Raw genomic sequence first — 15882 nt, 5'->3', positions numbered from 1 at the left:
CCATTTTGTAAACAAAGCCTAAGTGTGTATGGCACACTCACTAGCTGTGTTGTACTGATACTGTGTTGCATGTTTTGCACTTGTGTTCCATCAGATTGTTTGGACACACTGATTGTGCCCAAATGAAGTCAAGTTGGCGAGGACATCATTAAGACTCAAACACGACTTAGTTGACGAGGCACGGTCGCTTTGCGGTTCCAAGAACTGCACCTCGCTGTTTATGTTTGCTAGGTGGAAGTTTGGAGAAGCCTTTCCTTGCCTGCCCTTTGTTGAGCCATGTTTGCAGTTGGCCTCCTTTCCTCTCACTGCTGTTGACAAAAGAAAGGTTTGCAACACCAGTGAGTGACGGCCAAGCTTAAACAAACCATAAAGATGAATTAGGGTACTTAAGTTTGGCATTCATAATGTACTTATTTGTCAACTTGATAGCATTTAGCTTCATGCTGCTAACCCTCTTTGAGGAGGGGAGACTCCTCCTACAGTCTTGAGTTTCAAAGTCTGATGAGAGGTGGCTAGAAGTGAAGTTGAACTATTTATTCTACAAAAAGGAGTACTGCATTTTCTGGACGAGAAGCCACACCCACTAAATTTTAGAAAAAAAAAGTTTCCATATATAAGCAACAGATATATACTGTACGTTGTGAAATTAATTATTTACACAGAAGTATTTAGTAAATGTTTATCTACATACCTTAATTGTTTCCAAACGGTGTCTGTAAACAGAAGTCATGGTCATGGAGCCACTAGCTGCGCAAGCTAGCTCTCCAATCAGCTAAACAGACTCAATAACTCCATGCTGACGTTTTGCTGAATTTACTGAGGAATTTGTGTAAACACAAAAAGAATGCCATTGTACTGTAAGTTAATAATACTAACACAGACGTGTTAGCATATTAGCTAATGCTACCGAAGCCTGCTTGATTACATTACGATAGCAGGTACAAAAACGCATGAAAACACTCTCGCAGACGTCACACATGGGACGCTTTAGTAAGTAAGAATTGTTTTAGTTATATTGTAAAACTTACAAATGTTGCTTGGAGTGATGAATGAAGAATCCATACAAGTAGAAACGCTATGGAGGGTTTTACTTCCGGTTTAAGGTATTTAAAACAGGAAGCACATTTTTAACCTGCAACACCTGCTGTGAGCGAACTAATCCAAAAGATGGCGCCATAGCACAAACAATAACACACCTTTTCAGTCCTCTGCTTGTTTTTAATGAAAACTATTGAACACAAAACATTGTGGCCTTCAGTGAAGAAAAATCCATAAATTAGCTGCACTGTTTTATAAGCTGCAGGGTTCAAAGCGTAAGGAAAAAAAGTCCAGAATTTACAGTATTAGTGTTTCCCACGGAACGGCAATACATTTAGTGTGAAAATGACATTGTTGCATAGTTAGCATTTGTTTTCTTTTTACAGGCTCAAAAATGTTTGCACATGCTGAATATTTAACTTTTAACATATTGTAACATTAAATTGTTTCGCTTTATTTCATTTTTACAAAGTAACATGTTGCACTTTGTACACCCTTGTATTACTGGCACGTATTATATTTATTATTCTGCCCTCCCTCAATGTTGTGATTTAGTTTGCCAAAGATGTAAACGGTCTTTTCAAATCAGAGATGAAAGAAGGTCCAACTGGAGGTTTTAGTTGATATTTTCCACAATAAAGTTTGTGTCAAAGTAAGCACACAAAGGAAGGTAAGGCAGGTTTGTTTACCGAGTGCGGTGCAGACACAAGCCAATTCAAAGGCTTCACAGACAATTACAAGGAGGCAAAATAAAACATATATAAGTGGGAAATAAAGTAATCATAATTCAAATGAATGATAGGCATTTTCCCATCCACAATGTGACATCTAGTGCACGCTCTTTCAGTCAGTTAGTACACAAGGAAAAAATACATATATATATATATATATATATATATATATATATATATATATATATATATATATATATATATATATATATATATATATATATATATATATATATATATATATATATATACACATATATATATACATATATATAAAAATTGTTTTAACCCGATGCGGACCCTGAGTCAAAAAGTTTGGAGACCCGTGCTTTAAAGTTACGAGCGCTAGCTTATTAGCATGTAGCATTCTATTCATCTATTGTATTAACATCTAAGCTAGCTGACATGAGCACAGTCGCCCCCTGGTGTAGGAGAGGCACACTGCATGTGGCCATCACTCACATTACAGATAAGAGCATGGAAACTACAACTTCACATGCAGCTGTGTAAATAAAAGAAACTGAATTATTTGACAAATCAGACTAATTTAGTGCATGAAAACTTACTGAGTGTAAAAAATCACATGACGTCAGAAGAAGCAGTAATAAAATATCTAATGATTACTTTCACGCTAGTAAAAATTACATTTATATTATCATCTGTGTCAGTAAAATGTTCACATTTCAGCTTACAGGAATTCTTCTTACAACTAGAGAAAACATGATGAAGTAAATTGTAAATGATTTTTATGTTTTACACACACACACACACACACACACACACACACACACACACACACACACACACACACACACACACACACACACACACACACACGCACACACACACTCACACACACACACACACACACCAACTACAATTGTAGTCCAAGGACCTATAAAAACAGATACTAAATCAATCACAAGTTACTCAATACTTGTAGTTATTTTCACAGCATACTTATTCTTAGTCAAGTAGATATTTTGACAACTACTTTTTACTTTAACTTGAGTCATATCATTCTAAAGTAAGAGTACTCTAGCACCTCTGCTTAATGCCAACACACAATGGAGCAGCTTATTGGACAAGATCATACTAATCATTGGGAACTTGCACAAATGTTAAGTCATTTGAACACAATAGAATTGACACAATACATTTTCTACTTTTGTACAGTGTGTGTGTGTGTGTGTGTGTGTGTGTGTGTGTGTGTGTGTGTGTGTGTGTGTGTGTGTGTGTGTGTGTGTGTGTGTGTGTGTGTGTGTGTGTGTGTGTGTGTGTGTGTGTGTGTGTGTGTGTGTGTGTGTGTGTGTGTGTGTGCATCCAGCAGAAGTATATTAATGTGTGGGAATTTCCACATGCCAAGGCAATTAAATGTTGTTGCAGATCCAGAGATAAAAAGCTGATATTAGTTTGTCAGTGAGGCTCTTTATAACATGAACATGATATATTTATTCAGGCGTGACGGTGGTTAGCTCGTCTGCCTCCCAGTCTGGAGACCGGAGTTCCACTCTCCAATGGAACATGTCTGCATCAGCTTTGCATGTTCTTCCCCGTGCTTGTGTGGCTTTTCTCCAGCTTTCACCCACTTCCCAAAAACATGCATGTGAGGCCTCACTGGACACTAAATTGTCTCTGGGCCCTGGAGACTCGTGAGCCAAGTCAGCTGGCACTACCTAATCAAGTACCGGATTTCCCAGACTATAGAGCGCACCGGTATATAAGCCACACCCACTGAATTTTAGAAGAAAACAATATACTGTGTGTTCCATATATTAGTCGCACCTCACTATAAGCCGCAGATATATACGTTGTGAAATGAGTTATTCACACGGAAATATTCTGTAAATGTTTATTTATATACCTTAATTGTTTCCAAATAACACAGCAGTAAAACGGCTGATCAAACAAAACAGAAGTCATGGTCATGGACCCACTAGCTGCGCAAGCTAGCTCTCCAATCAGCTAAACAGACTCAATAATTCCACGGCAACGTTTTGGCGAATTTACTGAGGAATTTGTGAAACAACACAAAAAGAATGCCATTGTGAGTTAATAATACTAACACAGACACTTGTAAACCTGTTAGTATATTAGCTAATGCTAACCATGCTAGTAGCTTCATTACATTACGTACAAATATGCATAAAAAACATGCCCACAGACATCACACCTGGAACGCTTTAGTAAGTAAGATTTTTTTTAGTTATATTGTAAAAACTTATAAATGAAGAATCCATAAGAGTAGAACCGCTATGGACTGCCAGAAGACCAAACGGCATGTCTGGTTGACAGCATGAGTCTAAAATGAGCGAACTCATTCAAAAGATAGCACCATAGCACAAACAATAATACACCATTTCAATGTCTTGTTTTTGTTTAGTTGTTTTTTTTTAACTATTTGCATCATAGCTGTCAGCAAAGAGCGTTTTACAAGCTGCAGGATACAAAGCGCAGGGAAAAATGAGCAACTTATAGTTTGGAATGTTCTATAATTTATTAAACAGTAAATACATTCTTTGGTAAAGTAACTATAATTACTTTTGAAAAGTATTTTCCAAAGACTGCCCATATCCACGAGGATTTGATGGGACAGGAAATGTTGTGCCACGTTGCAACAGGCCAAGTACGTCTTTGTTATATTTAGGATGCATGATCAGACGCTTCTGACCCAAACCACACTGAGCTGGTGCTGCACTGTGGACGACCAAGTGGAGCTTTGCAGTACACATGCAGTACCACGTGGAATCTTGTAGTACCACGTGTAGTAAATGTGGAATCTTGCAGTATACCTGCAATCTTACAGTACATATCCAATCTTGTAGTACCACATGTAGTAAATGTGGAATCTTGCAGTACTACATGCAGTACCACGTGGAATCTTGCAGTACTACATGCAGTACCACGTGGAATCTTGCAGTACTACATGCAGTACCACGTGGAATCTTGCAGTACTACATGCAGTACCACGTGGAATCTTGCAGTACTACATGCAGTACCACGTGGAATCTTGCAGTACTACATGCAGTACCATGTGGAATCTTGCAGTACTACATGCAGTACCACGTGGAATCTTGCAGTACTACATGCAGTACCACGTGGAATCTTGCAGTACTACATGCAGTACCACGTGGAATCTTGCAGTACTACATGCAGTACCACGTGGAATCTTGCAGTACTACATGCAGTACCATGTGGAATCTTGCAGTACTACATGCAGTACCACGTGGAATCTTGCAGTACTACATGCAGTACCACGTGGAATCTTGCAGTACCACATGCAGTACCACGTGGAATCTTGCAGTACCACATGCAGTACCACGTGGAATCTTGCAGTACCACATGCAGTACCATGTGGAATCTTGCAGTACCACATGCAGTGCCACATGCAGTACCACATGCAGTACCACGTGGAATCTTGCAGTACTACATGCAGTGCCACATGCAGTACCACATGCAGTACCACGTGGAATCTTGCAGTACTACATGCAGTGCCACATGCAGTACCACATGCAGTACCACGTGGAATCTTGCAGTACCACATGCAGTACCATGTGGAATCTTGCAGTACTACATGCAGTGCCACATGCAGTACCACATGCAGTACCACGTGGAATCTTGCAGTACCACATGCAGTACCACATGCAGTACCACGTGGAATCTTGCAGTACTACATGCAGTGCCACATGCAGTACCACATGAAGTACCACGTGGAATCTTGCAGTACCACATGCAGTACCATGTGGAATATTGCAGTACCACATGCTGTACCACGTGGAATCTTGCAGTACCACATGCAGTACCATGTGGAATCTTGCAGTACTACATGCAGTGCCACATGCAGTACCATATGCAGTACCACGTGGAATCTTGCAGTACCACATGCAGTACCACATGCAGTACCACATGGAAATAATTGCCCCAGTAAATCAGGATCTATAATCTCAGTGTTCTGTCTGCACTAGGCTGGTGTTTGTTAAACATCTTTGTGCAGATCACTTCAGACTTCCTGTTGTGTTTTATCTGGACTGCAATGTGTGTCTTTATCTTCCTGCTGGCCTTAATCTCTCTTGGACCAGAAGCAGATTGTTTGAATTCATTTTAGCGCCTCCTCAGATCTACGCCATCTCACTACACCTTGCCTAATATCCGTCACCGTCAATAACAACCTACTTTGTTTTTTTGCTTGCAATGGTTGGAGAAGCGGAGATTACTTGAAGGTTTAATGGTGCTAATCCGAGCAGGTGCCCAGTAAGAGTGGCATCTTGCTCAAGGTGATAAGTCACAGACTTCATCCAACACTCACAGCTTACAACCCTTCTAGTGTACCCACATTCTTAAAATGTCTGTAGAAGTACTCAGACGATAACGGAGCACTATCTATAAAATCAAAACAATCAAGACGTGACATAAAGACTTTGAGTTGACCAAAATGTCATGTTATGCATCTCCGTTTTGAGGGGATGACGTGTAATGGTAAATGGTAAATGGGTTATACTTGTATAGCGCTTTTCTACCTTCAAGGTACTCGAAGAGCTTTGACACTATTTCCACATTCACACACTGATGGAGGGAGCTGCCATGCAAGGCCCTAACCACCACCCATCAGGAGCAAGGGTGAAGTGTCTTGCTCAAGGACACAACGGACGTGACGTAGTTGGTAGAAGGTGGGGATTGAACCAGGAACCCTCAGGTTGCTGGCACAGCCACTTTCCCAACCGCGCCACGCCGTCCACCGTGTAAGAGATCTAAACATAACCTACACTTTTTCTGCAGTCAATGACTGAAGCCTGAAGCCCAAATTGTGAAAATAACAAGCTATCAGTGTACTACTAGCAGCTAAGCACACAATAGCCACAAGCTAGACATACGTAAGAAGAATATTGCAGGCTAAAACAGCACATTTGTCAATTTAAACAAGTCAATAATTATAGTATACTGCACATCTCCAAGGCAGAAGGGGATTAGGCCGCCCAAAAAATATGTCGGTACTCAGTTGTGATACACTTTTCCACCACTTGTGGCAGCAATGACAATCTCAAACAAACAGGAGTCTGGAGCTAAAAGTCATAGAAGTTTCTAAAGCGCAAAAATGATGACCAAAGTGGTGAAGCTGTATTTTCATTTGCACTTAAATCGACAGTTTGAATAGGAAACATATATATATATATATATATATATATATATATATATATATATATATATGGGCAGCACGGTGGCAGAGGGGTTAGTGCGTCTGCCTCACAATACGAAGGTCCTGAGTAGTTGTGAGTTCAATCCCGGCCTCGGGATCTTTCTGTGTGGAGTTTGCATGTTCTCCCCGTGACTGCGTGGGTTCCCTCCGGGTACTCCGGCTTCCTCCCACCTCCAAAGACATGCACCTGGGGATAGGCTGATTGGCAACACTAAATTGGCCCTAGTGTGTGAATGTGGGTGTGAGTGTTGTCTGTCTATCTGTGTTGGCCCTGCGATGAGGTGGCGACTTGTCCAGGGTGTACCCCGCCTCCCGCCCGATTGTAGCTGAGATAGGCTCCAGCGCCCCCCGCGACACCGAAGGGAATAAGCGGTAGAAAATGAATGGATATATATATGTATATATGTATATATATATATATATATATATATATATATTATATATATATATATATATATATATATATATATATATATATATATATATATATATATTAGGGCTGCAACTAACGATTAATTTGATAATCGATTAATCTGTCGATTATTACTTCGATTAATCGATTACTAATCGGATAAAAGAGACAAACTACATTTCTATCCTTTCCAGTATTTTATTTTTTTAAAACAGCATACTGGCACCATACTTATTTTGATTATTGTTTCTCAGCTGTTTGTAAATGTTGCAGTTTATAAATAAAGAATTATTTTTATTTTATTTTTTTTATTTTTTTAAAGCCTCTGCGCATGCGCATAGCATAGATCCAACGAATCGATGACTAAATTAATCGGCAACTATTTTTATAATCGATTTTAATCGATTTAATCGATTAGTTGTTGCAGCCCTAATATATATATATATATATATATATATATATATATATATATATATATATATATATATATATATATATATATATATATACACATACATATATATCCCATTTAAATAAAAAAATACAATTGAATATGTTCTATGAATGAATATACATACATGTACATACACATATTTTATATATAAGTAAGTCTCTTTTTTTTTAAAACTTTTAACACGTAAATCTCCAGATAGGCTTCAGATCGATCCATTTATTATACTTTTTTTTATGTTTGTTTCTCTAATGCCCTTTTTGCAATAGAAAACTTTTTTTTTATGGCAAATACACAACATTTGCCATATGTTTCCCCAAAAATAGATTTGATGTGAAGTAATTGGAGCCTTCATCAACAATTCATAACATTTTGATTCATGATTCTTTTTCAGCAATGCCAGTTTAAATGTAAAAGGAAACAAACTTTTTCCATTACTTTACTGATGTTATTTTTGGTGCTAGTGTTTTTAGAAAGTGAAGTTAAAAAGGGAGCACTTTGGACGTCCGTGTTGTGGACTTGTGTGTAGCACTTGTCAGGAAAGTACAAAGAACTACTTTCTGCTTCGTCTGACAATAGGAGGGAGAACAATCCTGCTGTTCTTGGACTACATGTGTGTTTTAGGAACCCCCCCGCCCCCCTGCAGTAAGTAGGAGGCAGGGAGCAAGTGAGCAAGTCTCAGTTGGGGTTTAGACCGAAGAGATTAAGAACTAATCCAGGAGCACGGACAATCCAAAGAAGCCTGATCTTGGCCAGGGAGACTCAGACAGAACTGGATTATATTTCTCATCTTCACCCTTTTTTTCTGCTGCTCTTCTGGGTTCTTGGCTGAAGACGTTCCAGGAAAGCGAGGACAAAGCAAGATGGTGAGGAGCAGACCCTGCGTGACTCTGGCGGACTGACACTGACTCACAGTCCCAAAGGAAGCAAACATCTTCTGCAACCTCAGCTGACCTCGGCTTTCATGAACACTTTCTTTCTCTCCACCAGACCACTAAGTGTTGCATGTCCATGATCACCACTTGGAAGGAAGATCCCCATCCAATATCACTCTGATATCAGCTACAAATACAAGTACTGGATGATATTGGCTTGCATCTAAAGTCCCTGATACGAGCAGTTCTGCAGTGTTTACTTGTGTGTGATATCATGTGTGATACAAGCAGTCCTGCAGCGTGTCTACTTGTGTGTGATATCATGTGTGATACAAGCAGTCCTGCAGTGTTTACTTGTGTGTGATATCATGTGTGATACGAGCAGTTCTGCAGTGTTTACTTGTGTGTGATATCATGTGTGAGACGAGCAGTCCTGCAGTGTTTACTTGTGTGTGATATCATGTGTGATACAAGCAGTCCTGCAGTGTTTACTTGTGTGTGATATGTGCGATACGAGCAGTTCTGCAGTGTTTACTTGTGTGTGATATCATGTGTGATACAAGCAGTCCTGCAGCGTGTCTACTTGTGTGTGATATCATGTGTGATACAAGCAGTCCTGCAGCGTGTCTACTTGTGTGTGATATCATGTGTGATACAAGCAGTCCTGCAGTGTTTACTTGTGTGTGATATCATGTGTGACACAAGCAGTCCTGCAGCGTGTCTACTTGTGTGTGATATCATGTGTGATACAAGCAGTCCTGCAGTGTTTACTTGTGTGTGATATCATGTGTGATACAAGCAGTCCTGCAGTGTTTACTTGTGTGTGATATCATGTGTGACACAAGCAGTCCTGCAGCGTGTCTACTTGTGTGTGATATCATGTGTGATACAAGCAGTCCTGCAGAGTGTTTACTTCTGTGTGATATCATGTGTGATACGAGCAGTCCTGCAGTGTTTACTTGTGTGTGATATCATGTGGGATACAAGCATTCCTACACAGTGTTTACTTGTGTGTGATATCATGTGTGATACGAGCAGTCCTGCAGATTCTTTACTTGTGTGTGATATCATGTGCGATACAAGCAGTCCTGCAGATTGTTTAGTTGTGTGATATGTGCGATACAAGCAGTCCTGCAGATGTTCTACTTGTGTGGGATATCATGTGCAATACAAGCAGTCCTGCAGAGTGTTTACTTGTGTGGGATATCATGTGTGATACGAGCAGTCCTGCAGAGTGTTTACTTGTGTGTGATATCATGTGTGATACGAGCAGTCCTGCAGTGTTTACTTGTGTGTGATATCATGTGTGATACGAGCAGTCCTGCAGTGTTTGCTTGTGTGTGATATCATGTGTGATACAAGCAGTCCTGCAGAGTGTTTACTTGTGTGATATCATGTGTGATACGAGCAGTCCTGCAGATTGTTTACTTGTGGGTGATATCATGTGCGATAAAGCAGTCCTGCAGATTGTTTACTTGTGTGATATGTGCGATACAAGCAGTCCTGCAGCTGTTTTACTTGTGTGGGATATCATGTGCGATACGAGCAGTCCTGCAGAGTGTTTACTCGTGTGTGATATCATGTGCCATACAAGCAGTCCTGCAGAGTGTTTACTTGTGTGTGATACAAGCAGTCCTGCAGAGTGTTTACTTGTGTGTGATATCATGTGCCATACAAGCAGTCCTGCAGATTGTTTACTTGTGTGTGATATGTGTGATACAAGTAGTCCTACAGATTTTTTACTTGTGTGGGATATCATGTGTGATACGAGCAGTCCTGCAGAGTGTTTACTCGTGTGTGATATCATGTGTGATACAAGCAGTCCTGCAGAGTGTTTACTCGTGTGTGATATCATGTGTCCTGCAGAGTGTTTACTTGTGTGTGATATCATGTGCCATACAAGCAGTCCTGCAGCATGTTTACTTGTGTGTGATATCATGTGCGATACAAGCAGCCCTGCAGAGTGTATACATTTTTTCCTCATTTTAAAAGGCAGCACTAGAGAGCCAATTTTGGAATTTAACATAACATTTTTCAGCACACCTGACGCCGCTGAAACACATGGGGACTTTTCGTGCATGCTAAGGGTCTCAAAATGGCGTCCAAAGATATTGAAATTTCAGTTTTTTCTTGTCTAGGGCCCCTGCGAGACTTGCTCTGCTGCTCGGGCCCTAATATCTATAAGACTCACATAAGACTTTTTTGGATTTTACATTGGAAGTGCCCGCAGCACAGCAATTACTTATATGGCCCAATCCAAACAAGCTTTCCCGCAAGTTAACCAACACAAAACTCAACCTGCTCACTGAACTTAGTGGATATTATTAAAATAAAAATCACCACACATAAATGAAAATGACACCCATTTAAATCCACTACAATGCATGATGGGAAAAACACTCTCTTATTCAAATGTGAAAGGCAGGAAAATTAAATGTTCTAAAGATGGAAGTAAAGACTAAAAGATTGTCTGAGTCAAGTCATTTGGTTTTGTTTTGTCCGCAGTGGACCTGGACTGACCTGTGATCAGACCTGGGACACAAACTCCCGGTCCAACATTCCATCAGACATGAGTGGAGGCAAGCGTCCCGGGATCAAGGGCCTGGTGTCCGGCTCCCAGGAGCGCCGTCGTTTCAAGAGCGACCTGTCCGTGGACATGATCAGCCCGCCCATGGGCGACTTCCGCCACACCATGCACGTGGGCCGCGGCGGGGACGTGTTTGGAGACACTTCCTTCCTGAGCAACTACGGCGGCGCCAAGGAACCGAGCAGCCCGGACTCGGCACACAGCTCCAAGTCCAACGGCTTTTTCACGCGCACTTTCAGGCACATCCGGAAGAATTCCGGGCCGCGGGGAGAAGCGCGGGACTTGTCGTCGCCGCCACCAGACATCTCGCCCATCATCAAGAACGCCATCTCTCTGCCTCAACTCAACCTGGATTCTCCAAACGGATCCCTGCAGAGGCTCACCATCCCAAACTCCATCAGCTCAACAGATGGCTCCATCTGCACGTATGGTGAGATCATGGGGATGAGGGCTTTGCACTCATATGGCCCCATTCATGGGTGGGTCTCACGTAAGAGGAAGAGGGGGGTTAATCATTTTGCACTTTCTGCTGAAAATGATGCAAAGCCCCATTCTACGAAGCAACTGACGCTGTAGTCAATGTTGGAATTGCCACGCAACATATTCAGCACTCTACTGCCATCTAGTGGCTAACGTGGATAGTGCAGGGGTATCCTCAGCATGTCAGGGTGATGACCATGGATTTGACATTGAAGTGTATACAGCACAGCATTTCTATTTATGACCCAATCCAAACAACCTTTCCCACTAATGGCATAAACTGCAACCAACACAAAAACACAACCTGCTCACTGAATGTTGTGGATATCTAAAAAAAAATGTCCAAGCACCACACATAATTGAACACTCTCTCCACACTTTGGCACATTTTAGCTGCTTGATATTTCTGATTGAGTCCAAAACTTAAAGAAGGTTGTCACGGAAGTAAATGTAACTAACTATAGATCTATAATTATATACGTACAATAAATAAACAGTATTAATAATATCTCCTACCGCGTAGCGATGTGTAGATAGCTCGCCGTCATTTTCAGAAGAAAATCAGCAATGAAAAAAATCGGACCTAAACAGGTTCAAAAATATAAATTAGCACTCAAATACATTTAGATTAAAGTCTTCAAAATAATGTAATTGTTCAACAATTGCCACATTTTACACAGCAATATCAAAACATTAAATACATTACACAATTATGGCCACATTTCACAGAGCAGTATCAAAAATATACATGCATTCAATCCATTGTGGCGGTTAATTTGTGTCTTTACTACGAAAGCTTTTTTTTTTTTACACTGAATATTTGGTGTTTGAATTTTATGCTGAATTTCATAGAAAATAAACTCTGTGTAAAAATTCAATGTATGAAAATTTGCTGCTTCAAAATGCTAGTCTCACTTCCGGTCAATTGAGACAGAAGCAAATCGAGACTGTCTCAGAAGCAGCCAATGAGGTGTCAAGTTTAAAGTCACGTGACACGGGTCACTGGACATAATACAACATAATTAACATTTTAATGCGGCTCGCTGGATGTGTTCAAACTATAGAAATGGTTCCAGTGGTTAAAATCTGCACTTTTGAGTGACATACGGAAGGACGGTGACATAAGGAACAGTGTAACTCGGCCTGTCACCATCACGTCTCCATCTCATCGCTGCCACCACAGCCGGGGGGGCAATAGACTACAGACTGTGGTGAAGTAGGCCGGCTTCGTCGCGTGAAGAAGCCTACAATTTTTGGTTGGGTTTTCCACTCCATATGCTGAATAGCAATATACGATATATATCTCGATATCTTTTCCATAAAGTAAAAACAAAAACACAAAACAGTCCTGAGATACTAAGTATGTCATTATTATGACTTAGTAAGTCAATATTTTGACTTAGTAATTTACTAAGTCACAAAAATGACAAAATAATGACTTACTAAGTGAAATTAATGACTTACTGTAAGTAAGCGTTTGCAATAAGCGTTTGAAAAAAAGAGTTAAAAGTGGGGCCACACGCTGACATATGCTCAACTCATCATGCTTCATTTATTACAGCATTTGGGAAGCCTGTAGTTGATTTTTATTATGTAAATGTTATATTTGTATCCTGCGATGAGGTGGCAACTTGTCCAGGGTGTACCCCGCCTTCCGCCCGATTGTAGCTGAGATAGGCTACAGCGCCCCCCGCGACCCCGAAGGGAATAAGCGGTAGAAAATGGATGGATGGATGGATATAGTTGTATCAACATGTGATAGCAGAGACCCTGCCATTCAAAACTCGGCTGCTACATTACTAATTATTAATGTAACTATAGCTGAAAAAATAGTACAATAGCAATAGGAGAGACTATTCATCCCTGAACACCACGGAGTTCATGTAGGCTTTATGATGCACTTACATTATTATATCAACTATCAGAGACAGAAACCCTTCTTTTAACATAATGTCCTTTTTTGCTGCTTCAACACAGCTCAATCAACAGAAAAAGGTCAAGTGAAATAACTTAGTTGTTAACTGTAGGTCAATAATGCTTGTCTTTCTCTCAGATAGACAGAGCTTTGCTGTCCGTTTCATGTGGGGCGCACACACACACACACACACACACACACACTGCACAGTGAGCTAACGTTACGCTAAAAGCTAATTAGCCTTCACCTCAAGGACTACGAGCGAGCTGAGCTGCCGCTTATGTTTCTAGAACGTCAACGGGCTCGTAGTGATGTTACTAGTAGTTGAGTTGTGGAGGACTGGGAGGTGTTTATTATAATTTGGGGAGAGTCCGCTGCTTACCTGCTGAACACCTTTCTGCTCACCACACCGCAGGAGCACTGACTCCACGCGCTCTGAATACGCACTGCTGATTGGCTTACCGCTCTGCGTGTAGCCAATCAGATGGTTGTGTGGGTGGGACAATGCTGGGTGCTGCAGAGACGTACTGACAGAGGCAGAGGCAGAACGAAGCGTAGCAGCTTGTTAGGACTTTAGTTTAGGCGGTGGCTCTTTGTTGTTAAGGCGGCCGCCTTAACAACTTAAGGAGGTGGTCTGCAGGAGTGCAGTGTATATTCTCAATATTCAGTGTTTTATTGTTCATAGTTTATGTCGTAAATCGCAGTCTATATTTTTATGTACGTACTAATTTTCATCATTCAGTAAAATGACTAAAGTTTTTGAGATGGTTTGTTTAGTTTTTTACTGAAAAAGACACTCGCATGTACATGAAAAATACAAAATGTGGGATTTACAATATTAACTATGAACAATAAAACACTGAATATATAAAATATATGAACGTTGCTCCTCTACTGTAGACCACCTCTTTTTATAATCAAGGAAGAGCAACAAAGATGCAACAAACACGGCGAAAAATAAAGGCAAAAGGATAAAAAAAACATCCACTTGGATATAATATGACTGTTCTATGGTCACTGTATGCATCCAAACATGTCTTCTTCTTTAAGTTGACCTGAACGTCATTAGCCAGCACACCTAGGAAAAGTATGTCACTCAAAAGTGCAGAGTTTAACCATTGGAGTCCTTTCTATAGTTTGAAAACATCCAGCGGGCCACATTGAAATGTTAATTATGTTATATTATAGCCCAGATAGATAGTCCAGTTAATTGCTTTGTTGATGCAGTTTTGCAAGACCCGTGTCACGTGACTTCCAACTGGCACCTCATTGGCTGCTTCTGAGTCAGGACCGATTGCTTCCCTCCCAATTTACGCTGGATTTGTCTCATGAAATTGTCAGCATAATTTCATGTAAAAAAAAAAAAAAAAGTTCAGTTCACAAAATAAAACTCAAACGCAAAAAATGATGTTAAATAAATTCAGTGTCAAAAAAAACTTTCATAATAAAAGACACAAATGAACCTCAACAGTACATCATTTGATACAATTAAATCAATATAAAGTCAAACTTCTTAAGTCGGAAGTCAGAAGTGCACTTTATATATCTATCAATTGGCATTAAACCAAGTTTTAATCAAGTTTACATCACTTTCATATTTCATATTCGTCATTTAGGATATTCAGACATCATTTGATTACACGCTAAGCTAGCACACTCAGTTAGCACGCTAAGCTAGCACGCTAAACTAGCACGCTAAGCTAGCACACTCAGTTAGCACGCTAAGATAGCACGCTAAACTAGCACGCTAAGCTAGCACGCTAAGTTAGCACGCTAAGTTAGCACGCTAAGCTAGCACACTAAGCTAGCACGCTAAGCTAGCACACTAAGTTAGCACGCTAAATTAGCACGCTAAACTAGCACGCTAAGCTAGCACGCTAAGTTAGCATGTAGCGCTACTGACTTTGAATGGACGCCGTCACGTTTCAAGCATTAATCGAAGAATGTATTGACTCACCGCTGAGAGGTCTAAAGCAAAGATGAAGATGCTTTGTTCCTAGTTAGATGACTTCATCATAGACCCGCCAAACAGAGCGCGGCAGTCACGTGATTAGCAACAGGTGGCGCCAGGATTTAAAGAGCTCGCGTCAAGCGGAAATGTGACGTCACCTTGTTACATAAACAAGCTCGGAGTCGAACTTTCACATCCCCTTAATATCTAGTTATACTAATCAATAATTATAATAATTATTTTATAAA

The 15882-nt window shown here is 40.4% G+C and overlaps 1 protein-coding gene and 1 long non-coding RNA gene across 4 annotated transcripts in view; one reads left to right on the top strand and one right to left on the bottom strand.

Moving 5' to 3' along the window:
- The first annotated feature begins 8537 nt into the window (after window positions 1–8537).
- Window positions 8538–15882, top strand: part of LOC133642208 (cdc42 effector protein 1-like) — a 13675-nt gene continuing 6330 nt past the window's right edge. For all 3 annotated transcript variants that reach the window (XM_062036289.1, XM_062036288.1, XM_062036287.1), the window contains exons 1-2: window positions 8538–8692; window positions 11207–11718. In XM_062036289.1, the coding sequence (XP_061892273.1) occupies window positions 11271–11718 (448 nt within the window). In that variant the 5' untranslated portion in view covers window positions 8538–8692; window positions 11207–11270. The remainder of the gene's footprint in view (window positions 8693–11206; window positions 11719–15882) is intronic.
- Window positions 10921–15736, bottom strand: LOC133642210 (uncharacterized). The gene is made up of 3 exons (XR_009824481.1): window positions 15641–15736; window positions 12285–12351; window positions 10921–11707 (listed from the first exon to the last, which is right to left on the bottom strand). It is a non-coding gene; the product is annotated as an uncharacterized LOC133642210 (long non-coding RNA).

The sequence above is a fragment of the Entelurus aequoreus genome, linkage group LG25 (assembly GCF_033978785.1).
Source record: "Entelurus aequoreus isolate RoL-2023_Sb linkage group LG25, RoL_Eaeq_v1.1, whole genome shotgun sequence".
Classification (NCBI taxonomy): domain Eukaryota; kingdom Metazoa; phylum Chordata; class Actinopteri; order Syngnathiformes; family Syngnathidae; genus Entelurus; species Entelurus aequoreus.
Note: the sequence above shows the minus strand (reverse complement) of the source record. Positions and strands in the feature narration are given on the sequence as shown.